The sequence below is a fragment of the Aythya marila genome, assembly GCF_965140915.1.
Source record: "Aythya marila genome assembly, chromosome: 21".
Taxonomy (NCBI): Eukaryota; Metazoa; Chordata; class Aves; order Anseriformes; family Anatidae; genus Aythya; species Aythya marila.
In genome coordinates, this window is record NC_139062.1 from 726713 (window position 1) to 751652 (window position 24940).

The following is a 24940-nucleotide window of genomic DNA, read 5'->3' on the forward strand; positions in this document are numbered from 1 at the left end:
CAAACTAAATATAATTTGTACACCTGCCTTTCATAAAAGACTTGGATAAATATTTATTGCAAAATCGACAGCACAGCCGTAACTTCCTTTCCTATAAGGAAATAAACATGAGCTGTTGCCTTTATAAAAGGCGTACACATCCTGCACCTCACAAGCAGTACCCTGGCTTTGTGAGCAAGACATCCCGAGGAATTTCCTCTACGTCCTTTGGGGAATGGTTCGACCATTTCCAGAGCACGCTTAGTACGGTCTACAAATATCATAGAACCCCTCACGGCACCCCGAGGGCTAGGTTTTCAGAGGTGTCTGGTGGACCTCAGGGGTCTCAGGGGGGCAGGGAAAGGCTCCCGCTGGGTGGACACCCCTGAAAACTCTAGCCCAAGCGTCTCGGGAGGCACAGCTTTCTGACCAGAAGTACCCGGGCAACCTCACTAAGGTTAAGAACCGGCGGCGTTCCTCTCTGAACGGCCCGCTCCTCCTAGCAGGAGGGTTACGTTTTGCATTCCTACAGAATTACATTCCCTCCACGTGGTGGGATCATTGCAGTCCTTCAGGAAGAAGGGAGGGAGGCATCCGAGCACCGTAATGCTCTGTAAAAGGAGAACATTCTTCCCTACACATAGGAGAGGAGCCAGGGGACTTCTCTAGCGAGTCACGGTCTCCTCTGGAAAATGAGCCAACGTCCAGGCCAGGTGGGAAGCGTGCTCTCGGCCTACCAAGGCCTCCAGAGGTTGCAGAAGGGTTTCGCTGGTGCTTGTTTTGCACAGGGCTGCTGGCTGGAAGTGGGTGCAGAGGAAGAACCCGAGTCCTTGGGCACTGCTTGTGACCTCTGGAAATGGCAGATCAGCTTCATCTGGGTCTCTGTGTTTGCCGAATGGAGAGAGAGGAATTGCAGAGCTTCCTTGAGGCACCAGGCGTACCCTTCGCAATAGTCCTGCTGAAGGCTTTTGGCAGATGCTGCAAAAGCTGAACGAGTGGAAGAGAGGTGTTAGACAGGCACACTCAGGCTGGGGGTTTGTAAAAAAGTAAGGGCAGGTGATCAGGGAGCATACTGACCTCGGCTGTACTTCAGGTAGCTGACGGTCATCTCCAGGATGTCGGCTTTCTCCAGCTTGGAGTTGGGCTGGTGCCTCTGGAACTCCTTCTCCAGGAGCAGCTTCAGCTGCTCAATGCTGCTGTTAATCCGATCGCGGCGCAGCTTCTCTACGATGGGTTTCCTGAGCTGTAACACAAAACAGGAGGATGGTTAGTGACCAGACTTCCCCCTTCCATCTCTGTATAACCTGCTGCTGAAGCGGTTCAGCCCTTCTCATCATTAAACCCTCGCGGTCAGAGAGCGGCTACTTACCCTGTTCTTCTCTTTGGGTGTTAGGATTTCCAGGGAGAGAGCACTGGGTGCCATTACCGCGAGTGGCTGGCTGCAGGGCCACTGGGGAAGGCAGGGAGAGCTCCTCTATTTATACGCCGTAGCTGCATACAAATGTCTGGGGCCGAAGCTTCTCCGAGTTTCCCACAGTCGATAGCCAATCCAGGCATGCGGTGGGACAATAGGGCCAGCATCTATTACAGCATGGTAAATTGACTGTGAATTGCCTGGGGATAATACCCTGCTCCCAAAGGAGCAGGTGGACTGAGGAGCGTGCGACACAATAGGGCTTGGCATGAGGGCGCTGGGGTAAGGACGTGGGAAAGCGTTTGGCGGCATTATAACCCAGCTTCTGCCCGGTGCTGGGGACGGCGACGTCTCAATGTGCTGCCTTTTCCCAGGCCGTGCTGAAATTAAGCACAGAAGACTGATCCCAGGAAGAGATAATGCTCGGTCCCCATGACCGAAAGAGGAGCTGAAAAGGAAAAGACGCAGATTTAGAGGGGCTAAAGCCTTTCATTGACATTAAACCATGCTTAGATGAATACAGTACCAGATAATTTTCAGGCAACAAGTGACTGAAATCAAGGGAAGAACCCTTAAAACAACTTGCTCTAAGCAGCCAGCTTGAAACATTTCCCTCTCCCTTGTCTAAATGAGTGAAGCCCCTCCACAGGCTGTGTGAAGAGCTCTTCCTTGCTTTTGTTGGGCGGGCTGGGCTCTCCCGTGGCAGCCCGTGCCGTCCCCAACACGTCCTGTTTGATTTCATGGCGCTCTGCGAACACCTCACCATTCCCTTGGCTCGGAGCCCCTGAGTAAAGCCCAGCAACGAGAGCAACTGGTGCTCACAAAGCCCCTTGGAGCTTCCCGGCTTCCTGTGACCGTGATTTTTGCTCTCCTTTCCTAGCCTAGAGCCGCTTTACGTTTCCTGGACCACAGTTTTCATTGGTGGCACTTGGCAAAAACCCAGCACTGAACACAGAGCACGAGCCCCGCTCAGAAAATCACCTCCCTGATTTATTCTGCCCTCGTGTCCCCGGCAGCATCACCGGCAGCTGGGGCACCTCTGTGGGGCACAGGGTCTCGTGCAGGACCTGCAGCGAAGGGCCCGGCCCGGTGGGAGCACGGCTTCGACCCCGTTTCCAGCTCAGGAGCTCTGAAACGAGCGCTTTTAAATTACTCCAGCCCCTGGGCTCGGGGAGGCTGCCGCAGCCCGCGCCGAGGAAGGCTTTACCCCTGGCTGGGCGCGGGCAGCTGGCGCAGCAGGCGCTGCCTTTCTGCAAGGCCCCGCGGAGGCACACGCCTTTTGTTGGCAGTTTAACACCGTGAACGGGACAATGCGGGAAGCCCTCGGCTCGCGCCGTCCCATGTGAATGGTGAACCAGGCGAGCTGCCTGGCGGCCCTCTGGGGCTGCGGCCCCCGGCTTCTCTCCCCCCCGCTGTCGGCTGAAGGGCAGCAAGCCCATAGCTCCTCCCGAGCCAGCCTCCCACCCTCCAGAGCCTTTTTTTTTTTCCCTTTTCTCCAGTTTATTTTGATTATTGAGAGCTGGGAATGTGGTGGTGACAAGGTATCTCCCGGCTGATGTTTCCGGGTCATAAATTCTCTGTCTGTTACGGAGCTGGGTGCAGCACGAGATCAGGTGTGAGGAGAGGGAGGTCTCCCGGCCTCACCTGGTGCAGATGTTGGAGGGTTTAGGGGTCAGAAACCTGCAGGCAGTGCTCGTGGGTGCTGCGTGTCAGGCACCAGCCCCAGCTTCCAAAAGGTAAGAGCTCAATATTTGGAGGAGCTCAGGGCCGGGAGCTTTCAGGCCCTGCCTGGCAGGTGCCCCTTTCAGCCCCTCCTGGGCGCTCAGGTGGCTTTGGAAAGCAGCCCTCTGTACAGCTGGGGCTGGGCTTTCTGCTTGTTGGCTCAGGGTTTTCCTTTCCCTGTTGCTTGCAGAGAGTTTTTATTCCAGGCCGTTTCCTCCACTGATGTCAGCCTGTCTCATGAGGGCTTTTGATGGCGTTTTTGAAGAAATAATTACGATTTTTATTTATTTTTTTTTTCTGGCCCTTCCTTAAATGGTTTAAAATCTTTCTGACAAGCCCTCTCAAGACACCTATTTAGTGTCAAAGAGCATAACATTCCCAAGTTCTAAAAGGGCTCGCAGAGTACTGATCGATCAATGTGCTCCTTGGGAAAAGAGCCCTCCAGATGGTCCATCGGGACAGGAATTGCTGGTCACCACAATGCTGAGCCAAAAAGCGTCACTAATGCGGGCTGTTGTGAGGCACGCTTCCTTTGTGGGCCCTTTGAATGTCATAAATGGGGAAGAAAGTGTGGGAAACTCCGCGAAACTCAGGCCCACACTCTGAGGTTAATAGGGGCTTTGTTGGGGGAGTCCTCCCAGGCTGTGGGATCAGCATAATGAACAACATCTTCCCGAAGGGTGGGAATGTGTCGGGGCAGGGGAGCGTCACCCCAGGGGACGGAGTAGCAATAAGCAGCTTTGCATTCAATTATTAGAAGTGATAATAATTAATAAACTGTAAACATAACCTCGGCTTCGCAGGGACCGCAGGGACCGGAGGTCTGCCTCTCAGCTCGCAAGTAATTGGGGAGCCTGAGCTCGGAGGAAGGCGGCGTTGGAAGGCGAAAATGAGAAGTGCTGCACTTGTATGGCGGTGCTGAACCCCTGGAGGGGCTGGGATCCCCCCGCTGCCCGCAGAGCAGGAGCTCACCCTCGCTCCCTCACCCTGCCCTGCCAACAGTAGGTGTGGATCTCCCTTTTCTGCTTTCCCCACGTGTTTCAAACAAGGCAGAGCACAGAACAGCAGCAGCCCCATGCCACCGCTCTTGGTCAGGGTGCTGTGGGCTTTGGGACCCTTTGCCTGAGTCCTGACTGCCCCAGCCTGCTGTCAATCTGCTGCCTTAATTAGGCTTAATTTAAAAACACAGGCATAGGTGAACAGCTTGAACGTTGCTGGGATTCAGGAGCTTGTACTAATTGGCAAAGACAAGTCAAGCACAGCAAGGTGAAGTGACTTTTTCAAGATCACCAAGCAACACGGAGATCTATAAATATCTCCTCTGAATTATTTAGGAGCTTGTTAGAAAGAACAAATCTCTCTGCAGCACGGGTGGCAGCTCCCGATGGATTGCAGAGCTGTACAAAGAGCCCACCTTGCGCTGCATTGGCAGGCAGGTGAACAGCACGCAAGCAGCTTGTGCATTGGGGGTAAAATAAGAACCAGAGGGCTCCGTGCAGCCATAATGAGGCAGGGGAAGAGGTTCTCCATGTGCCCAGGAGGTGGATTTTTGGCCCTTTCTGTCTGTCTGAGGGCTGCATCCCAAACCAGGTGAGGACTGGCCAGGTGCAGGTAGTGACGTGTGCATCCACTCTGATCCAGTCACCCTAGGAGATCTGAGTTTGTTTGATCCCTAAATAAGCAGCCACTTGATGACATCAGCTATTTTTGGTTTCATCGCGTTCAGGGGAAAAAAAACATGTGCCAGAAGTGAAGTTTTTCAAGGGCATCTCTCCCAGGCACTCTGGCGGGAGGTGGAAGTGTTGACCAGTGGAGTTCTATGCCATTAGCATGTCTTTGAAAGAATGAGAGAATTGTCGTATATCCAAATTACTGTGTTTACTGTAATTACGTTACTGTGATTAGGTAATAGTATTGTGAGCTGATGGTTTGTGCAGGTTTAGTTTAGTTTGAAGAGAAGGGAAAACAAAAGGTGAAGAGTCCTGACCACGCACAAAATGGGAACTCTTCTAAGGAGAAGTGAGTGAATGTTGCCGTGGGGAGCGCTGTTTTGGTGAGGCTGCTGGTGTCCAGGTGCTCTGGGGTGACTCAAGGAGCCCCTTCTTGGGCTTTTCTTCCTGCTTCTACCTTCTGAATGTGTTTGCTCACTCACCCTGCCCAGTCTCTGTGTAGCTGTGTGGGAGGAGGACAAGCTCATCCTTCTGGACAGGTGCTCGTCTTCCTCACCAGCGTGCAGCTCTCACTGCCCTCAGGAGGGAGGAATTGTGCTGCTGCAAATCAAATCCCTTGCCATGGGTCGCCCAGCTGGTGCGAGCCGCGTAGGCAGCCTCTGGTAAATCTCCCCTTAAGAGGATATGGCAGGTTTGTTTTCTGGATTGGGGTGGGTTGAAAACACCAAGGGAGGATGATATAAAATTAGCACAGAAGCTGACTCTTCACCAGGCTGGGTAGAAACCCGCTGAAGCCTGGCGGAGCATCTCAGCTCCAAGGCGTGTTTGGGACCCTTAGGTGGGTGTCAGAGGAAGAGAGCGACATCCCTGAAGAAAAGATTATGGGGAAATAACTTAGGAGAAGAAATGCTGTCTTAATCTTTGATCGCTATCAAAGTGTGTGTTCTTTTAGCCATATGTAGGTAGCTTTCATTTCAGCTTAAAAAAAAAAAATCCACGTTTAGGTAAGAGAAGGTGGTTGCTGAAATTAAGAGACAACAACTAGCTCACCCCACTGTGGGTAGTTTCCAGGAGAAGGGTAAGATCCCCAAGTACAGTCTTACTTGGGTAAGATCCCCAAGTACCAAACTGTGGAAGTTGTTAGGAGCTGTGCGTGTTAGCACCTCTTAACTGGACAGAAAACATAAGGCTGGGCTCAGGTTGGTGAGCAGATTAATGGGGAATGGGGGAAATAAGCTGGTTGTGAAAGCAGTGATCTGCTGAGGTCTGAACAGGCTGCTGTTAAGTACCTGGGGCCACACCGCTCAGTGTGCCACTTCACCTCCATCTTTAGTTTTGATAGCTTTTCCAGGGGCTGCTTCTTTGCAGGATCTGAAACCCTGCTCTGCCAAGTGAATTTCACAAACAGGGGGATGAGGGGCTCAAAAAATGACACCTCCTGCTCGCTGCCCCACTGCGGTGTCTACGTGCAGCTCTTAGTCCTGGAACATGATCCATTTTAATCACTTCAAACCAAAGGCTGAAGGACTCAAACCATTTTTATTGTATTGTACAGCGAAGACTCCAAAGTTGAGCATCACACAGGATGAATACATCACGACTTTATAAAAGCTTTTTAAGCTCATTAGCATGTTCAGTGAATGCTTACACAGTACTTACTGCCTGCCTTCCTCCCCAGCCCTCACCTAAGATATATCCCAGGTACTTCCTTTACAAAAGGCATCAATTATCCCTCAACGGAGAGAGCACATCCTGGCCATGAAGAGAATTTTCCCTACAGCTATCTGTTATCATAATAACGATCTGTGAGGAGGTTCACTAAAAATAGCACAAGAACTTCAGAAGAATCGGCGTTCCTGAATGCCATCTTTCACTCACAAGGTAAAGGCTCAATACTCTCTTTATGATACACAGTACATTCTCCAAAGTGCTCCTGCTTTAGGAAGGCCAGCACATTGTCGGGAGACAATGGAACACTTGAACCAGTGACCCAGGGAGTTCATAGAAAGATCTCCACTGACAGCCACAGGCTCAATAGCCAAGGGAAGGGGTGGTGGGAACTGGAGGGCATTTTGCTCCACGTCCCCACAGCGCTCAGCCCTCTCTTTGGCAAGGAGCCACCACCAGGAGCAGCAGCTTTGCTGCCAGATACAAGCACACTCCTTCACTGTGAAGGGAAACTACTGAGCGACCTCCCACCTCTGGAAAGCAATGTTTCCTACTGTAAAGAGGGACTCTTAAATCACAGGTCCCTCTATTTTTTTTTTTGTAACAAAACATAGGAATAAAGCAAAGTTCATCAGCAGGTCTACCAGGGTCTCCAGATGGTAGGAGCTGGGGTCTTCTGGGCAGGCTGCTTTCTGGGGAGCAGACAGGGTGACAGAGGTGGCCTACGAGGAGCAGGAGAGTACGTGACATCTGTACCCGTCTGGGCTTTGCAGAAATGCTTGATGAGCTGGGCCTGGGTTTCCCTCTTGGGTTCATAGTAGGACAGAAAATGCATCGCTTCCTTGAGGCACTGCAGGTATCCGCTGTTAAAGTCCTGCTCTGGATTCTTGTGGACAAATGCTAGAAAAGAGAGAGAAAAACACATTCAGGGGGTTAAGATCCATGCATGAAGCTTTTTCCAAGAGCCCAAGTCCACAAGCCTTGCTCGTGGGACCAGAGCTGGCGTGGTGCTGGCCAGGGGAGTGGGCTGTGGGCCGTGATCGATGTGTCTGTGCTCACCTGGGTCATGCAGCTGGCTCTGCTGTTTGAGGTAGCTGACAGCCACCTCCAGGATGTCGGCTTTCTCCAGCTTGGAGTTGGGCTGGTGCCTCTGGAACTCCTTCTCCAGGAGCAGCTTCAGCTGCTCGATGCTGCTGTTAATCCGGTCCCGGCGCATTTTCTCCACCACCGGCTTCCTGAGCTGGAAGAGACAGGGCAGGGTGTTTAGGGTTTTCTGACACCTGGCCTGCTGGCCCCTCCTGACCCAGGCCGTGACATGCTCAAAGTTCCAGGACACTTTCTGTAGGAGACCTTTGCCATGCTGCCTACCTGTTGTCTCATTTTAAAGAATCTGTATTTCCCTTTCTGTCTCCTTACCCTATTTTATGCCCCCTCCTCATCTCATCTTTCCCCGTGTCATTCTTGTTTGATAGAGGCAGCGCCTTGCACAGGGCACAGGCCAGTCCTGACCATACCTGCCCGATCCCGTTAGGGGCTCTACTTACTTTATTCTTTTCTTTTGGCAGCAGTTTCTCCTCCACGTGGATCACGAGAGCATTACTGGGAGCCATTCCTGGTGCTCTCCAGCCTGGGCACTGAGCACACGGCTGTGCTCTGGCAGCGACCGGCCGCCTCTATTTATACCTCGGAGCATTTTGGCAGCTACGTGAGTCTCGGGGTCGCTGGTGTTTCCCACAGCCCTCCAGCCAATCCAGGCACGCAGCCGAACAATAGGGGAAGCATCCATCAGTGCACGGTGCATTGATCCTAAATGCCCCGGAGAGAATAACCTTCTGCCCACGCCGACTGGTGGAGCGTGCAGCCCAGCTCTCTGGGGCTGCCCAGGGATCTGGGAAAGCACCGAGCCTCCAGCTGGTTGTCTGGGGTCGGTGGCATTCCGGAGGCCCTGCATGTGCCAGGCACATTTGTGGCATGGAGGAGGCACACTTTTGGGGGGAAGGCAGGAAAAAAAGAGAGGGAAATGCTGTTTAGGGTGAAAAGCAACAGCACCAGGGACATCTCGCTGCTCTTTCTTGAGAGGGCGCTTTGCAGCCAGCTTGCCAGCTGCAGTTTGCTGGGGGCTGTGCGTGTGTTTGCGCTTCTCCATACGGTTCTTACACTTTTTTGCAGCAGTAACGGGTGAGCTGAGGTGGTGAAACAACAGGTCTGTTGGCCCAACGTGTGCCACTCAGGGTGGTGGACAGGGTTAATAAATAAGTAATGGGAAGCCAGTGGAGATTGTGACCTCTGTCTCTTCCCCATTAACACACGGGGCAGTGAGCCCATCGCACCAGTGTTCCCTTTGCTTTTGTTAAGGGCAGCCAAGCAGCTCCTGGCATGCCACATTCTTGTCCCAGCCAGGAGCATCGCCCTGCTCCGCTGCAGACTGGGCTAAAAATTAAGCCAACGTTACCTATTTTGTAGGAAAGGCAAGAAAAAGAGTGAATCTTTGTGGACACTTGAGTCACCTCTGGTTTCTGTCTCTGGTTTCTGTCCCAAGGCAGCACTGAAAGCCAGCCGGGAAGCTCTAGAGCAAAGCTGCACGGAGGTGGGCTCATCTGCTCCCTGCACACCTGGAAGGGTCTGGAAATGGAAATAGCAGAGAGGGGAAGCGTGTGGCCAGGTAAGACAGCCAAAGACACGTTCCTGCTTGGAAATCCTGAAGCAAAGCCCGCGTAAGGGGCAGTTGGAAGGAAGGAGGGAGGTGTCACCGCAATAGCCAGCTTCATGGCTCGCATTGTGCAGCCTGAATGGGCTTAGCTCTTTGTTAAGGGCAGATGTTGTCCTCCGAGCCCTTTATCCCCATGTTGTGGGAAAGCCAGGAGACAAGTCATCTCAGGAAGACTTTGAACCAGTCAAAAGATTATGATGCAAGATAAGATACGGCTCAGAGACCATGCCCTGGGTTTTGCCAGCTACAATAAGGTGTTGCCCTTTCTTCTGTAGTCTTTGACTGGCCTTCCTCCAGCACTGGGCGTCCTGTGCTCGCTCTCTCCTCAGAAGGGAGCAGGGGTGTCAGGCCTGGAAGCTGGGAGGTGACAGGTAGGCATGGTACCAAGCTGGTTAAAGAGACTCTTCGATGTCAAAGAACATCTTTCTCCCAACTCCTGAGAAGCAGCCCCGACCTTTATTGCTGTATTATAACTGATAGCCAGATGGTCTTTTGGGAGTTGGATCCTTTCCCTTTAAATCATTCAGGTTCAAGCACCATCACTAATGTCGTGAGTAGTTGCGAGGCACACTTCTATTGTCCCAACAAGAAATGTTATCAATAGGGGAAAAGTATGGGAAACGCAGAGAAATTCAGACCCACACAGCCTGGTGCTAATAACTCCTTTGTGGAGCCCGCGCTGTCAGCAGGGCACTCTGAACCCGCACGGCTTTTTCACTCAGCACGGCTGAAAAGCGCGTGTTTGGCCGTGCGGGCAGGAGTTTCTCAGGGATTTGTGTTCACCGGGAGAAAGGGGCAGCGTGGGGCAAGGGGGCAGGGATTCAGGTTCGCACACGGGGTGGCCAGCTGCAGTACTGGGGCATCCCTTTGTCACCGCTGCTGCAAAGCAGGGCCGGGCAGGATCTGTCCTGCGTGCAGCCTGACCTCTGGTGAGCTCCTCTCCCTCAGGCCAGCCCCTGGTTAGCACTGCTGGAGAGGTTTGTGGGCACAGGTAAAAGAGAAGAGATTCAGGACTGCACCAGCTCTGCCCTAGCTTTCATGGGTACCGTGATAGCAACTGTATTGCTGAGGAAGACAGCAGTGAGAACACCTAGAACACGTAGACCAATGCTGATAGATCTCTGCTGACGGTATCTTTGAATGCCTGGTGTAACTGAAGGGTCTGTCTGTTGGGCCACGCTCGTGTGCAGACGTGACCTAGTGTCTGAGGTTCCTAGGTTTTGGCACTAGGGGTTCAAATCCCTGCAGTGTCACCACACCCCTTCAGCTTTATCCTCCTGTGATTTGCTTCATGGTGTTTTCTTGGATGAGGTTTGAAAAGACAGGGTGCTGTCTATTGGAGGGGATCCCTAATAATTCTTTGACACTTTTTTTTAATTTATGAGCCACTGCTTGCCGTTGTGTCACAGAGGAAGGTCCCTTCTCCCAGCCCTCCAGGTGCACCTCACCCTGCCTGCCAGAAATTACCTTGCAGAGCGTGCTATTCAGGATTGGCCTCTTCCACTAGCACAAGCCAAACATAATTCTTCCATCTGAACCAACAGAGTGGAAGTGTAGTGAAACCTGCCTCTTCCAGGAGAAAAGGTTATGTTGTTGTTAGACTGACTGTATAAAATATTACATTAAATGTCATTAGCATGGCATCATCCTGCCTTCTTTAGACATCAGAACCTTGGCCAAAAATACCTTTAATTACTGTAAAGTACATTCTTTACATGTTTAACCTTTAAAATTAGTTTTTCTTTGGATTCAGAATGCTTAATATGCTGCCATTCCCAGGTGCATAAGGGGAGGAAAGTGGACTTTGATCATTAAGAAACACATGAGACAACTCGATCTGCATTTTCAGGGTTGTTAGAGGCAAAAGCAATTTCCATAGCTGCTTGTGTGGGTGACCCTGAAATCGTCATGCCCCAATGACATAGTCTTGCTACAGTGAGTATTACAAATAATTAAAAATTAAGGAGAATTTATTATTTTTCTGCCCAGCTGAAATTCCCACAAGTCACCTCTCAGCATATTCAAGAGTGCACAAGAGGGATTTATTATTTCCTGGTATATTGACTCTGAAAGGTCTGGGGATTACAGCTGCTTTGCACATGAATAGCTGGAGTGTGTTGTACAAAAGGCATGGTCTGTGGGATAATGGGGTTGGATGTGGGAAAGCGCTGACCCTGGGGGAGAGCAGGCTGGTGCCTGATGGCAGGAATCAATTATGTCTCAAAGGAACACATTGCCCTGGGAGCAGGCTTTGCGGGAGCCACCATGTTATGTGTTTACCACCCTCCTCCTTCAAAATCCTGTATAAAACAGTCACAGAAAATATCCTCTCCTCCTGCCCTTGCTGGGGACCCAGCCATGCCGGTTGGTGCTGCGTTAGGGTCTTGGTAGTGCAGCTGGTCCCAGCTCAGGGGCAGCGCCGAGCCACAGCAGTTTTCTTGCACGTGCTGCCAGTTTGGAGAGCCTAAACCCCCCAAATACTGGTGACTCCAGTGGGGACACACGCTCCCAAAGCCCTCCGAAACTCCCAGAGCCCATCAGTCACTGCCTCGGCTCCTACTAGGGGAGGGGAGAAGCCTGGCACTGCCAAGGGATGGAGCAAACACAAGCTGCTGAGCTCATGCACTTCCTTCCCTGTGTTTTATTTATTTATTATTTTTTCATGATGGTGGTATTCAGTTTTTACACTGATCTGGTATTAATGCCAACCTTTCAAATGTCAAAATTTGGGCTTCAACAAATCATGAAATGAGCTGAAAGTTGTAGGGGTTTAACAAACCTTTCTGACATGAACTCCTACTGAAGGCCGTAAGTATCATATAGCTCGTGATAAAATTCCAAGACTTAGCAGACAGCCTTGCCAAACATTCTGGGGAGTAAAAGTTCTCCTGCAGAGAAAAGATTTCAGAGGAGCAGGTTTAGGATTGGGAGGGTGGTTTCAGGGTCTGGTCCCAAGGACCACTTGGTGTGGCAGGCAAGGTGGGTTGAGCAGGTAGCAGAATGAGGATGGATCTGCCTGACAAGAGGGGTTTTTCAGAAGCAAGATAACCTAGTCGAGAGCCGGGCAGAGGTTTAGCAGAGGAACACACTTAGGAACTCACATGGCATGTAAGGCAGGGTTGGATGCCCTCACCATCATGCTCCAGGCAAGGCACCTTGTCAGATGTCAGTGTCAAGGGAATGTGGTGCAACAAACAGAGCCCAGCTCTGAAGAAAACAGTCTAGAGAGGCAGTGGGTAGGAGAACGACCCCCAGAAGATCACCTGTGTAGCTGGCAGCATAAACTGTGCCTACAAGCATTTACAGCGCTAGTTTGGGGGGGGAAGCTGTTAACTGAAGCAGCTTAATACTGAGGCTTGGTTGGTCCCCAGGAACAAGAATAAACAAACTAAATCTTGGTTTGCTTTTCCAAGAGATCAAGTTCATTTCTTTTGATGAGGTTATCAAGTATTTCCTGATCAAGCATTTGAACGCATCTTCCTTTTCAGCCAGTTCATGGACTTGAAAAAATTGTGCTGAACATCCTTCTCAAAACCCACTGCTGAACTTGAAAGCAAAGGAGAATTTTTGCATCTGCTTATTGAGGAGAGGCACGACTCCAAGTGTGGTCTGGGCAGGTAATCCAAGTTCTCCCACAAGCTGGGGAGCTGGCTGCTTTTCAGAGCTGACAAAACTAATTAATACAAAAGTGAGTGCTGAGCATCTTTGTAAAAGTCCCAAACGGACCACTTGGGTATAGAAGCACTGCAACCACGAGGCTGTTTGAAATATTGGGTTCCTCCTTTCTGCCTTATTTTCTTCTTTTGTAAAACGTCACTAATAATACATCCTCATCTTGCAGAGGAGGTTGCTGAGAATTCATTAGCTGGTATTTGTAAAGCACTTTGAAAATGCAAAGCCAGTGCATTATTCCTGGTCTTCTGGATGCTTTCCATGTTATTAAAAACAGGATTTCAGAAAGGCTTATAGGGGATCAAAACAGCATCCCAAACTTAAAAGGAAGCACGACTGTTAAACCATCAACTGTCGCCTCCCCCTGCAGCCAGATGTTAAGCCCTAAAGAAGTGAAGTGGCACAAGGAATTACTTTCCCAAGTTCCCCCAGCTGGGCTGACAGGCCTTGATCAATGGTTTTCTCCGCAGTGAGTGCTATGCAGATGGTCTACCCAGAGCAAGGTTTCTGTGAAGTACAAAGGGAAGTCAAACACCATTTCTAATTCAGCTTGTAGCATGGCACACTTCCTTTATCCTCCGCCTGAATGCAGTGAATAGGGGAGCAGTGTGGGAAACTGGAAGGGACTCCAAACTCACACAGTCTGAGGGGCTGTAAGACACTCCTGTGCTCAGACCACATCTGCCTGTGACACAGAGGGAAAAAGAGTGACAGAACGAAAAATCAGATTATAAAAACCTGCGTGATGCTCAACGAAAAGGAAAGAGGTGAAGGAAGCTATGCAGGGAAACAGAAATGCCAGGCTCGAAGAGGGGACTGCCAACAGCAGAGCGAGGCAGTGCTAGGAGGAAATCCAGAGGAACGAGCTGCAGGAGCAGAATCTTGCTCTTCCGCCAGTGAGGCCAAAGAAAATTGCCCCACTGAAGGCAGCAGAGGTGGCATCAGCCCACACCAAGGCCCCTGAGCCACATACTCTGTTCTGTTTCTTTAATTCCTCAGATTTGTTTAATATGTCCCTGGAAACACAGACCCTTGCTATCAGTTGAGCCACTCCCAAGCTCGTGCAAACTGTTGGAAACAGACCGAGAAGCTTGTCCAGTCCTTCAGTGCCCCGGTGTGTTGCTCTGAACTGCTGCTTGTTGTAACGTAACTGTAGGGTGTCATTACAGGACGGATTCCCTCCTGCCAGCCTGGGGATCCTGCTGCAGGTGAGGCATTGCCACAGTTCAGCTTTGCCACAATAACATGATTTTGTTTTGCTGTGAGCATCCATGGGGGCCTTGGTGGACACCAAGCCTCTGTTGCCGTGTCACAGGCAGGCTGCCCCTTCCCCACGCTGCTCAGTCCTCTGTCTTGCTGGTGTTAGTGAAGCCTGGCCTGCCTGAATGCGATGGCAAACATCACAACACGTCACAGGTGGGGATACGGTGGGGCATGGACCCCTAGCTCCGCGTGCCAGCCCACGGGCTTTCCTGGAACAAACATGGAAATGCTGAGCTCTGGAACGCCCCCAGGGCAGGCAGCATCACCATACTTGGTGGTGGGATTTTCACATCTCTTTGCTGCACAGTGCCAAGGGCAAGAGGTGACTCTTTTATGGACCGTGAGGGCATGGTGATAGCTGTGTATGGCCCCTGTTGCTCACCCAGCCTCCCGTTCCTGAGGAGTTGATGCCTGCCTGCTGTGCGGGCTCATTACAGGTGGGCCAGGAACTGCCCCTTGGCCCTGATGTGTGCTCAGGTGTTGGCCAGGAGCTGCAGGAGCCAGGCTTGGCTTTTAAGAAAATTAGCTCAGATTTTATACCAGCGATATTGCGGGGAAGCTCTTCTCTTCATTAACACTTCTGCACTGTTCCACGGTGTTTAGAGGAAAGAAACGGGAAGCAGTAATTGATGCTGGTAATAATAACAAGATTCTGGTCCTGGTGTTTGGCAGGGGCGAATGTGGATAAATCCCCCTGTGGAGGTGATTTGTGTACCCGGAGACTCAAAAGCAGCCCTGAAGGTACAGACCCTACAGGCTGAAAGTAGCAGCCTGCTCCCCAGAGGCCGGAGTGCCTGCTGGCTCCAGTGAGGACCTCCACCTGCATGGGGCTGTTAGGACGGGACCCGTTTTATTTTCCACCTCAGTGTGTTCTGTAGGACGAAGCACTTAGCTGAGCCCCCTGCCCCGTTCTCTGGGGCGTTGCTCCCCAGCACCTTGGCGCTCTCAACGCCCCTGACATAAGGCTGGGGAAGTTGGCGTACCTTGGGGTTTCCCACACCATTTCTTAACCGCATTCATGCCCGTCACAAAGGAAGTGTGCCTGGCTACAAACCGCATTAGCAACGGTGCTTGCCTCTGCATTGTGTTCAGTGGGAAACCCTGCTCCCAAAAGGCCATCTGGGCAGCACGGAGCAGGAGAGAGGCAACGGGGGCAAGGAGCGGCCCTCCAGACCTGGGAAAGCAGCAGCATCCTTGAGTCACCCTACAGAGCTAACATCTGGCCGAGTTTCTGGGGGAAGGCTCCTGCTCAGGCCCTATTTCAAACACCCAGATCCAGCATCTCGGGATCGCAGTAACTTTTCTGTCCAATATTCTCTGTGGGACCACAGTAGATGTGGGTAATTCAGAATTCATTATCCTTAGCGCAACGTCCACTGGCTCAATTAACTTTATACCAGGGGTGATTTTTATTATTGTTTTTCTTCGGGATTTCCAACCAAAGCAGAAGCAGAGCATGCATTTTGGGTAACTGGGCATCTCATTTGAGTTACTGTTCCAGGATGATCAGTAATTGGCTGGTTTTACCCCTCACAGACTGCGAAACTACAGAGAAAATAAAAAGCTATTTTAAATATATGCTTTTATTTGAGATACTTTAAAATCAACATGTGGCACAGAGCAAGGATGTAGGAACCTCCAAGGATATATCATCTGGGGGGACATTTTGTATCTCTAAGGTTAGAGGGCCACCAGCTTCTGTGGTAAAGTGAATTTCTCAAGGTTACAGGAGATTAAATAAGCATTCAGCCGGCTCAGCAGCAGGCTTCGGGTCAATCTGGATCCTAATGGGGAAGAAAGTTGGAGCGCTGGCACTTCTTGTGCCAAGGGCACGACCACTGCTGCCCTGCGATCTGGCGAGGCGCTGGCACAACTTTTCCTTGTTGCTGCTTGCCTTTGGGCTGGCCAAATGTGGGGAGCTGAGCTGCTAGAAAAGCTGGTACAGGGAGGGCATCTGGTACTTGTAACACCTTCCTTGGACTAAAACCTGTGCTGCAAGGGGAAATGAGGACTTATAGCTGCTTCCTAGCGAGTTAGTCAGGGAAACAGAAACTGTCCCTAGCAAAGTTGCCAGTGGCCCCTGCTGATTTTGTAGTTGCCACATTTCTTCTTCATGCACTTGGTTAATGAGCTCTGGCAATGAGTTACTGCTCAGGAGTTTCTGTTTCAGGGAATCTCCCCAAGAGGGATGCGCAGAGGGAAAGATTGGTTTCAGAGGTGGCATTACATGAGCTCAGAGATAATCCACCAGCTTAGAGGAGAACATGTGAAATGGTGTCACAAAAACTTTCCCACAACTTGACATAAAAGCCTCGGAGCCCAACAGCTGCTGCTCTGTGCGGCAAGAAGGGAGCCTATTCAGCAGCAGCACAATGGGGACGGAGCAGCAGAGCCTGCAGGAGGGCACTGAAGCCTTACCTGGGCCTAGAAATAAATGAGTTGCAGGGTGAGAGAGATATGTAGGCATGTGTGTGTGCATTCATGTTAAAATATGTCAACATATAGATGACCACACATAAATTAATGTAAGCACAAACAGGATTTACTTAGCACCTTTTCCATTTCAGTAAGAGACCCCAACCAAACCCCAGCATTACTTTACAGACTTTATCTGACAACTACCACGCCTGTGTTGGTTCTTGCAGAGGGGATACTGAAGCTCACAGGAAGGTGAGTTGCACCGATGGGGTCTCAGAGCACACAGGGAGTCAATCTGGGAGCAGCACGGCTCTGACACGCTGCTGGCAGCTTTCTCCGTGCAGGTTGTGGGTGTAGAGGATGCAGGGAACACGCTGCTGCTGTTCTGTTCCCTTCTCCAGCTGTGTGCGGCTGCAGCTCGTAAAAGCAAGCAGCACTTGCATGGGCAGGGGCCAGGTTAGGTGCAGGCAGATCTGGTTCGAGTTTTGCAGCGTGAATCTCCGGGGGTGTTTATGGGATGCAGAGGGCAGCACCATTAACACCCCCAGGTGCAAGCACTGCTGGAGCAGAGGCTGCACCTCAGTACAGAAACCGAGCCCCTGCAAAACAAGGAGTCAGGAACTTGATTTCTAAGAATTTTGTGGGCTAAGTGAATTTGTTCTGTGTGTAGATGAAATAAAGGACTTAGAGCAAAACAAGTTTTGGGAAACAAGTGAAAAATCAGCATGTGAGGCTGACCTGAGCCCCACACTCAGATCTTCCTCCTCTCAGTTTGGTCGTGCAGGTGTTTGGAAGCAGCAACCTCAGGTGCTTGTCACAGGGCTTGAGAGTGTCCCAAAGAGGTGCCCGAGATCTCAAGGAGGAGACCAAAGTTCAAAAGAGGAACTTTTTGGAAAACTATGTGTATTTATGGTTTTTATGTATTTCTTTGCAGTGAGGCAAGCCAGAAAAGCACTTTTCTGTTTCAGCTGTGCCACACTCACCTAAGGGAGCACAACCGAGTGCCTTGCAGTGAGCACAAGGCAAAGGGGCTTACAGAAACCGCTCGTGTGTGCGTGTGCAGCCACGCACGTGTATGCGTGTGCCTCGGAGCGTCCCCGGAGGGACCTGCACGGAGCTGTTGGGGTCCTGCCATCAGTGACCAGCCTCCATGTCCCGGTGTGCCGGGAATGCCACTGACGTGCAGCAGTGCTCAGCAGCCCCTGCCCCGGATGGCCAGCTCTTTCCCAGCTTCTGAGGCGTAATTCGGATCCCGCTCTTTCACGCCCCACGCACTCCCCACCTGCTCATCTGGGAGAAGGTCATTATCCCCGGGCTATTCACTGCCAGCCGAGCATGCAAGAATAGCAGCTTCTCCCTTTGTGCTGCCCATCTCGCTGATTGGCCCTGCAGTGTGGGAAACTCCGCCGAGCCGCAGACCCACAGGCTCTCAGGGAAGCTGCGGGGTATAAATATAGGGTAAAGGCAGCTTCCAGCATCACGTTTCTCCCGGATTCCCACTCTGAGACCTTCCCTCCTCTCGGGACAGATGGCTCCCAGTGCTGTGTTCCTGGAGCCTGACAACCTGCTGACGCCAAAGGAGAAAAACAAAGTAAGTCCAGCCGCAGAGAGGCAGCTCGGAGCCACGCTCTCAGCTGTTCTCATAGCAAGTTACAGCAGCTGAGAAACTGTCCCACGTTATTTGGGAACAGTGTGAGGTGGCAGAGATCTAACCGTGGGTCTCTTTTCCTTTGCTTTTTACAGCTCAGGAAGCCGGTGGTGGAGAAAATGCGCCGGGACCGGATTAACAGCAGCATCGAGCAGCTGAAGCTGCTCCTGGAGAAGGAGTTCCAGAGGCACCAGCCCAACTCCAAGCTGGAGAAAGCCGACATCCTGGAGATGACCGTCAGCTACCTGAAACAGCAGAGCCAGCTGCAGCTGAAGAGTGAGTATCGAGTTTACTTCAGTCTCCAGCTTACTATAAAGCTGTTACAGTTTTATGAATCTCTAGCCATGAACAACTGCTCTAAACTTCTATTTCTTTCCCCTCCCTCTTTTTTCTTCTAGCTGTAGCATCCTTCCATAAAAGCTCTCAGTTTGACTTCAGAGAGGGCTACTCTAGGTGTCTGCAAGAAGCTTTCCATTTCCTCTCTCTTCATAAAGTCCGAACTGAGACACAGACCAAGCTCTTAAGTCACTTCCAGAAGTGCCAGGCAGCAGCTCCAGAGGTTGCCTTTTCCCCCGGCAAGCCCAGCACCCTGAAGCAAGCATCTCCAAAAGACACTGGTACTCTCTGGAGGCCCTGGTAGTCAGGGGAGTCCTCGCTCCACGGACCTTTGCCTTTAGAGTCCAGAGGAAGGATCTGACTGCATCTGGTAGTCCAGCTCTGATCCTCTCTCCTGTAGGGAATACTATTTCCCCCTGTGTTTTATTTATGTGTGAAAAGAATGGCAGACTTCTGACTTTCATGGGAGCCTTTGGCAGAAGTTGAGGCATTCTGCTGAATATTGAAGCTGTGGGCACTGGTGGCACAGCACCCAGCATTGCCTGGTTGGGGGGCAATGTCTTCAGACTGGAGGAGGGTGTTTTGTAGATGTCACAGTTGTGACAGACGAGAATTGCTGTAGGAGAGATTTCTCTGATATGACCTGTACGAGCCATCGGCTTTTCTCTGGCTTGACTAGCAGCGCCTGTTTGCTCAGTCATCCTGGAGGATAAACGTATCACCCATCTGTTCACCCACACTTGGTTAAATGTCATTTCCCCCTGCTTGCTTATAACTTATAACTTGTCCTGCATCACAGGTGGCTTTGTTCTGCCTTGGATTTCTCTCTATTGACCCTCTGATAGTCCTAGTGTATGAAGTGTGATGGATGAACAGGAGGTAGGAAACTATGTGGAATATTTCTACTGTTCTGCTGCTTTTTTCGATTTAGGAAAAGAGTGTGTTACTGCTTTATGTTAAAGAAAAGTGGTAGATAAGAAGCTTGATTGGTCAATGTTATACATTTTGGGTGTAAGCTGTGCTTTTTCTATAATTTTCATTATAATAATGATTGCTGTCTGTATTAAGTGGTGTAATTCATGGTGGATGGTGTTTCTCCCTCTCTTGGGACAGCCCTATGGCATGTGTGCATACTGTGTATGCGTCTCTGGGTTTGTAGAGAGCAATAAAATGCATCTGTGTGCAACTTCTGCTGGGTCCTGTCTCTGTGGGGTACGTGGCCACTTGGCCCCCTGAAAATACCACATGTCAGCCTTCCAAAGAAGCTTTCTGTGAAGTGAAAGGAGCTTATGTTGCTTATTGTCTGCTATCTATATTCTCATGACTCCATCACCTTTACATCTTGAACTCCCTGAGGTAAGCAGGAGCCGCTCACACGTTGTCCCAGCTGAATTGTACAGAGCTCCTCCTCAGGCACTGTGCCTCCCAGCCACCCAAAACCTCCTCACCTGGGTGGAAAAGCCTTACACCTGCCCACTGGGTGGCCCTACAGGCAGCAGCTGGGATCCAAGTCCTCCTGTCACCTGATTTTTTTCACCTGGCATTGAGGAAGCAGCCTGGATCACTGCAGTACTGGGCACCCTCTAATGCCTTCCTGTCACTTCTCTGAGAGCTCAAAGCACACTTTTGTTGTGCTTTGTCATTTTTGTTTTGCCACCAGCGTGCTTCCTTGGGTAGCAGTGACGCTGCTGGTAACGCTTGGTGGTGGTTTGGGAGCTGTAAAAGGCAGGCCCTGGATTCAGGTGGGAGGACCCAGCGAGGGGAGCAGATCCTTCCCCTCATCGGTAAGCAGCTCTGGAGGAGACACGGGGTCGTTGGGGTTTCTTCTTTCCTAATAGTTGTGACAACAGCCTGACCTTTGGGTAAGCTCATATTTAGGTGCAAAGCACTAAAAGCAGGTAAAACAGATGTGGTAGTTCTGCTGCTTGCGTGCGAACACAGGGGATGTTTTGGCTAGAAATCCCTCATCGAGTTGTGTTAGCCAACAATTTTATCAAGCTAAAGCCCTTGAAAAGTTTGTAAGAATTTTAATTTTTAGCCACCAGAGGGCACAGCTACCATAAAACCACCTTCCCGTGGCTGTGTTTCACTTTGTTTCAGTTCAGTCATCAGGTGTCGGCCAGTGCTGGAAAATCTCTTCTACCTCCCAGTTTCTCTCCATATGATGCTGTGACTGCTTATATGTGGACAGACAAATGGGGTAAGGTGTAAAGCACATTTAGAGAGTGTATTTTTTCCGACAGTGCTTCTGATCACACTGAAGGGTTTTGCTTATAAGATGCCCATGCAAAATGTGTATGACTTACTGAATACATCATAAAAAATCCATAGAAACACTCATTGGGTGAACAATTTTTTTTTCCTGACTTTTTCTCCGAATTAGTTCTTCGGCAGCTGGCTTATGCTTCATGGGGTTGGATGTTTTCCACCAAAACCACGTGGCTGACTGTAAAACCTGCTAGTGGTTTATTCCTGCTTGTTCTGCGATGCATGTTTATGAAGGGTTATGTCCGTCCCTTAGTTAAAAGCTCTCGTGAACAAACTTTCAAACCAAAGCCCCAAATGGCAAGAAGTCAGAGAACTGCCTGAAGAAGAGCCGAGTAGCACTGGGTCAGCCTTCTCCCCTGGAGAAGGGATTTGTCACAGCCTTCAGGCAGCAATTGTGGCTTTGTTTTTGCAAAGAGCCGTGTCCTCCAGCCCAATCATTGTTTGGCAACCAGCAGCTGGGGACGACTGATGTACGACAGGAATTTCCTGCGCTTCCTCTTCCCTCTTGTCCGCAGCACCTTATTTCCCAGGCACATACAGAGAACTCATGTTGGGAATCAGCTGAAGTGCAAACCATGCCACAGAAGCAGTGTGGGTGGCATCTACGGAAGGCGTGGGTTTTACGTACTGGAGTTTGAAAAATCTTGCTCGTGTTTAATCTTTTGGTATGTTTTAGGAGTTGGAGCCTGCTCTGTCGCCAGGTGGCAGCGTGGGAGCAGGAAAGGGTTCCCTTCCCCTCCTGGAAAACATCAGAAGGGAATCTGCTTTTCCTGGATGTGTAACAGAGCCTCTGTGATGCTTAAATACCTAGGAATGTAAAACAAAATCAGCTCTGCAGCAGAACACCTCTGTGAACAGAATTTTCCACTAGGATGAAGTATTTTCTGCAGGAGCTTCCAATTTCTGCCCCGTTACCTGCATTTGTTTGCTCTTGTGGTTGAGGCTGTGTAGGGTTGGGGGTAAGGGGTGGTGGAGGGGCTGGGCTGGGGGCTGTTCACCCACGTCTCTAAGGACAGACACAAACAGGTCTTACACAGAACATAGCCTGGAAGCAGTACAGTGTGTGAGTGCCTGATTGGGCTTTATTGGTTTTGGTAGGGCACAATGCATGGGGTAAAATGTGTCAGAAAGCTCTGCAGGTTATGAGCATGCATCTTGTTACTTCCTGGCACGCATAAGCCCTGTTTCAGTAGTGAAAGCTCTGGGTTGTTGGGCATTCCTTTAAAAAATATTATAAGCTTTCATTTTGGGACAGCTTCATTCTTAACTAATGTGAAATGCATTATTTACTCGTGCAGGTAACAGGAAAAAGATGGTCACACACAGGGCTCCCCAGGTGACTATGTTCCTTTGAAAATACCTGAGAAGTCATCACAGCTCTACGACTGCTGAGGAAAGCATGAAACCTCAGGTAGGAGCACCACGAGTTACTTGGTCAGGTCTCTGCGTGCTGGCTCCTTGCTCTTGCTGGCTCGCACTCTGCTGCTGATGCTTTGTAAAACTGTTGTGTGAACGATACTTTTTTTTTTCCAACCTTGTCTCGAGACTGCCAGCCAGACGCTACCTCAGTCGTGTGTTCAGACTTATCTGTCTAAAACACTGTGGTATGCCAGGCTTCAGATTAGGAGAAGTTGTTGTAACTGCTGCAGCAATGCTCTCCAAATTTAGAGAGGAAGAATAGCAGCTTGTTGGACTTGAGCAGCAGCTTTCTAAACAAGGAAGGATGTCTGAAGTTCCTCTTAGATGCTTACTCACACATGAATTAAAGTGAAACTGTTTGCATTTGCTTCCTGAGACCTGAGAGGTGGGAATGGGACAGTCAAAAAAAATTCAACAAGTCACTGCTGCTTTTCCTATGGAAAAGGCAAGTTTTCTTAGGTTAAACAAGGTTCTGAATTTGGGAGGCAGAAGAATAAGTTTCTAAGTATCAGCGTTAAATTTTTGCAAATGTCCATGAGAGAAGGGGGTGTACCTTACAAATGAACTTTTTTTTTCTCCTTAGAAAGATGTCCTTTCACTATCCATTTTTGTTTTGAAAAACCTTGGCTGAGGTCTGGCTTAAGCTACAAAAAGCTTCTTCCTTCTAGATTCTCTATCTCTTTCTAAAGATGTAACTCCAAATAGTAAATTTGTTTTAGTTATGCCCATTTTGCCTCACAAAACTATAAACCCTTTTGATTTACTGTGTTGGCCGTGGACTTCCCAAATACTCATAAGAGGTGGGTGTGGGCACTGTGGTTTGAGATGATCTGGGGTGTTATTCCTCTGCAGGTGGGACTTCTTGAACACACCATTCCCAGAGAAGATGCCGTTGCTGCAGTCTCAGTGCGGTGTGCTGCACACAGGCAAGTAAGGGAAACACTTTTTTCTTTTACAGTGACTGCCGGGGCCCTGGGGAAATGAAATAAGAGCCAAATTTGCTATCTGTAAGAACATCTCAGCGGCAGAAAATAAATGAACAAAAGGTTCCTGTACCAAGAGGTGCAGAAGTTCCTTGTATCTGTCTAAATACCTGTGTGTAGGAGCTATATGTAATTTTATGAAGGCTTTTTTATTTCCCCCCTCCAGGCTGCTATGTGGCTGGGGTCCTAGCTTTTTGTGCTCTTCTCAGTTTTGGAAAAACTCAAACCCTCAGTCTGCCAAGTGCCAGAGCCCTCTCACAATTTGTGTGGTGCCCTGGGGCAGCTGGGCTAGCACCAAACCCACCTGCGGGGACCCCCCTGGTGATGGGGTGCACCTAGGACAGAAAGATGCCTGCGTGCAGCCAAGTTGCTCCGTGATCCACTAAGCACCAAAGTCCGACCAGGCTCCAGAAAGGCAACCTGCTGCAGAGCAGCAACTTACTTGGAGCTCGTGTCTCTTCTCATGTCATCAAGGTCGCTGGTAGCTATCATGATGTAGGGGCTGTGACTGCGGAGGGGATTTATGACCGCAGTAGGGGTGAAATAAGAGGGCACGTGTGGGACCGTGATGGGTGGTTGTAGCTTATGCACTTGGGCTGTGCTGGCAAAGACAGAAAGCAACAGATGGAGAGATTCTTCTGCAGGTGGGAGGCATAATAAACTTAGAAGAGAAAAATAAAGTAACTTCCATGTGCTTTAATAATAACTTGGAATAAAACCTCCCAGGCACATTTTAATTATCCCTTTAGCAGTTGCATGTGCCAGAACTTCTAATGGCACATCTCCAGAGCTTAATGATTTTGCAGAGTAATTAAATTGTCAGCCATGTGAACCTCCTCCACCTGACCTCTGCACAGTTGTGTGCTGGTTCCCTTGCTTGGCATATATATACTGTTGTCACTTGCCTGAGTTTCCCAGCAGTAGGCAGTGACTGCCTAGCAGTCGGGTATCAGACGGTTTCACAGTCCCTCTGCTAAGACTCCAGTGAATGAATATAAAATAATTCTCTAGGCCAGAACTGCCATGTGAATGTAGTAATCCAGGACAACAGCTTGTGCTTTCAGACAAGGATTAGATGCAAATCTGACCAGCCCCAGGACCATTTCAAGTAACTATATAGTACTTAAGTTAATACCACTGTAATATTTGTAGCATACTTATAGCTCTTATAGTCCAGTTAAAACTGTTTATAGCACTGTATTATCAGTCACAACTTTGGCAGACTCTTCTTTTGTAACTGCATGGTTTTGCTCTTGTGCATAATTCTGAATTGTCTCATGAGTAAAGGACCTTTCCAGCAGGTTGGGAATGCGCTGGGATATGTAACCTGCTCCCCAGCCATCATTACTCTTGTGTTTCTTGCAGTGAAGTCAGGAGGTCACCAGATAATGGAAAAAGAGCATGGAAAAATGAAGCAAAAATGAAGCCACAAGGACTCTCTGTTCTCCATACTGCTTACTTGTGGTAAACTTGCCTTCATGCATTAGTAGTCCTGTATGTTTGCTGCATCACTACAAACACAAGTACGTACGATATGCATCAAGACACCATGCCAGATTCTATCCTTAAGTTTGTGATACTGTTCGTGTTGGCAATTAACAGAATGTGTTGGTTTCTGTGTGTGTTGGTTTTGTTTATTTCCATATATTCTCTTGGATTTTACATCAAAAGCTTTTCAAGTTCTTCATCAAATTTGCTTCTCCTTACTGTCCCTTAAGTATTCCAATTGTATGTTATCCAGAGGTACAGTTACTAGAGACTTAGCAGACA

The 24940-nt window shown here is 49.8% G+C and overlaps 3 protein-coding genes and 1 long non-coding RNA gene across 5 annotated transcripts; 2 read left to right on the plus strand and 2 right to left on the minus strand.

Annotated features, from left to right (window-relative positions):
- Nucleotides 1–418: 418 nt before the first annotated feature.
- HES5 (hes family bHLH transcription factor 5) lies at nt 419–1560 on the minus strand (the record flags this gene model as incomplete). Its single annotated transcript, XM_082777218.1, is given in 4 exon segments — nt 419–966; nt 1057–1222; nt 1349–1447; nt 1450–1560. Coding segments are annotated over 4 exon segments (630 nt in total). The 3' UTR covers nt 419–712.
- A 4986-nt stretch (nt 1561–6546) lies between these two features.
- LOC309886370 (transcription factor HES-5-like) lies at nt 6547–19594 on the plus strand. Of its 2 annotated transcripts, XM_082777206.1 has the most exons (7): nt 6547–6666; nt 8019–8158; nt 8993–9115; nt 12652–12780; nt 17451–18107; nt 18260–18440; nt 18563–19594. In XM_082777206.1, the coding sequence occupies exons 5-7, from the start codon at nt 18045–18047 to the stop codon at nt 18802–18804; spliced, it is 486 nt and encodes a 161-aa protein (XP_082633332.1). In that variant the 5' UTR covers nt 6547–6666; nt 8019–8158; nt 8993–9115; nt 12652–12780; nt 17451–18044; the 3' UTR covers nt 18805–19594. The 2 variants fall into 2 exon arrangements, with proteins under 2 accessions (XP_082633332.1, XP_082633333.1); XM_082777207.1 differs by lacking the exon at nt 12652–12780.
- Nucleotides 6645–8152, minus strand: LOC309886369 (transcription factor HES-5-like). The gene is made up of 3 exons (XM_082777205.1): nt 7998–8152; nt 7513–7693; nt 6645–7353 (listed from the first exon to the last, which is right to left on the minus strand). Exons 1-3 carry the CDS (start codon nt 8061–8063, stop codon nt 7094–7096), a joined length of 507 nt encoding a protein of 168 aa, XP_082633331.1. The 5' UTR covers nt 8064–8152; the 3' UTR covers nt 6645–7093.
- A 2520-nt stretch (nt 19595–22114) lies between the features above and the next one.
- On the plus strand, nt 22115–24597 carry LOC309886277. The gene is made up of 3 exons (XR_014318909.1): nt 22115–22179; nt 23040–23113; nt 24536–24597. It is a non-coding gene; the product is annotated as an uncharacterized lncRNA (long non-coding RNA).
- The last annotated feature ends 343 nt before the right edge of the window (nt 24598–24940 follow it).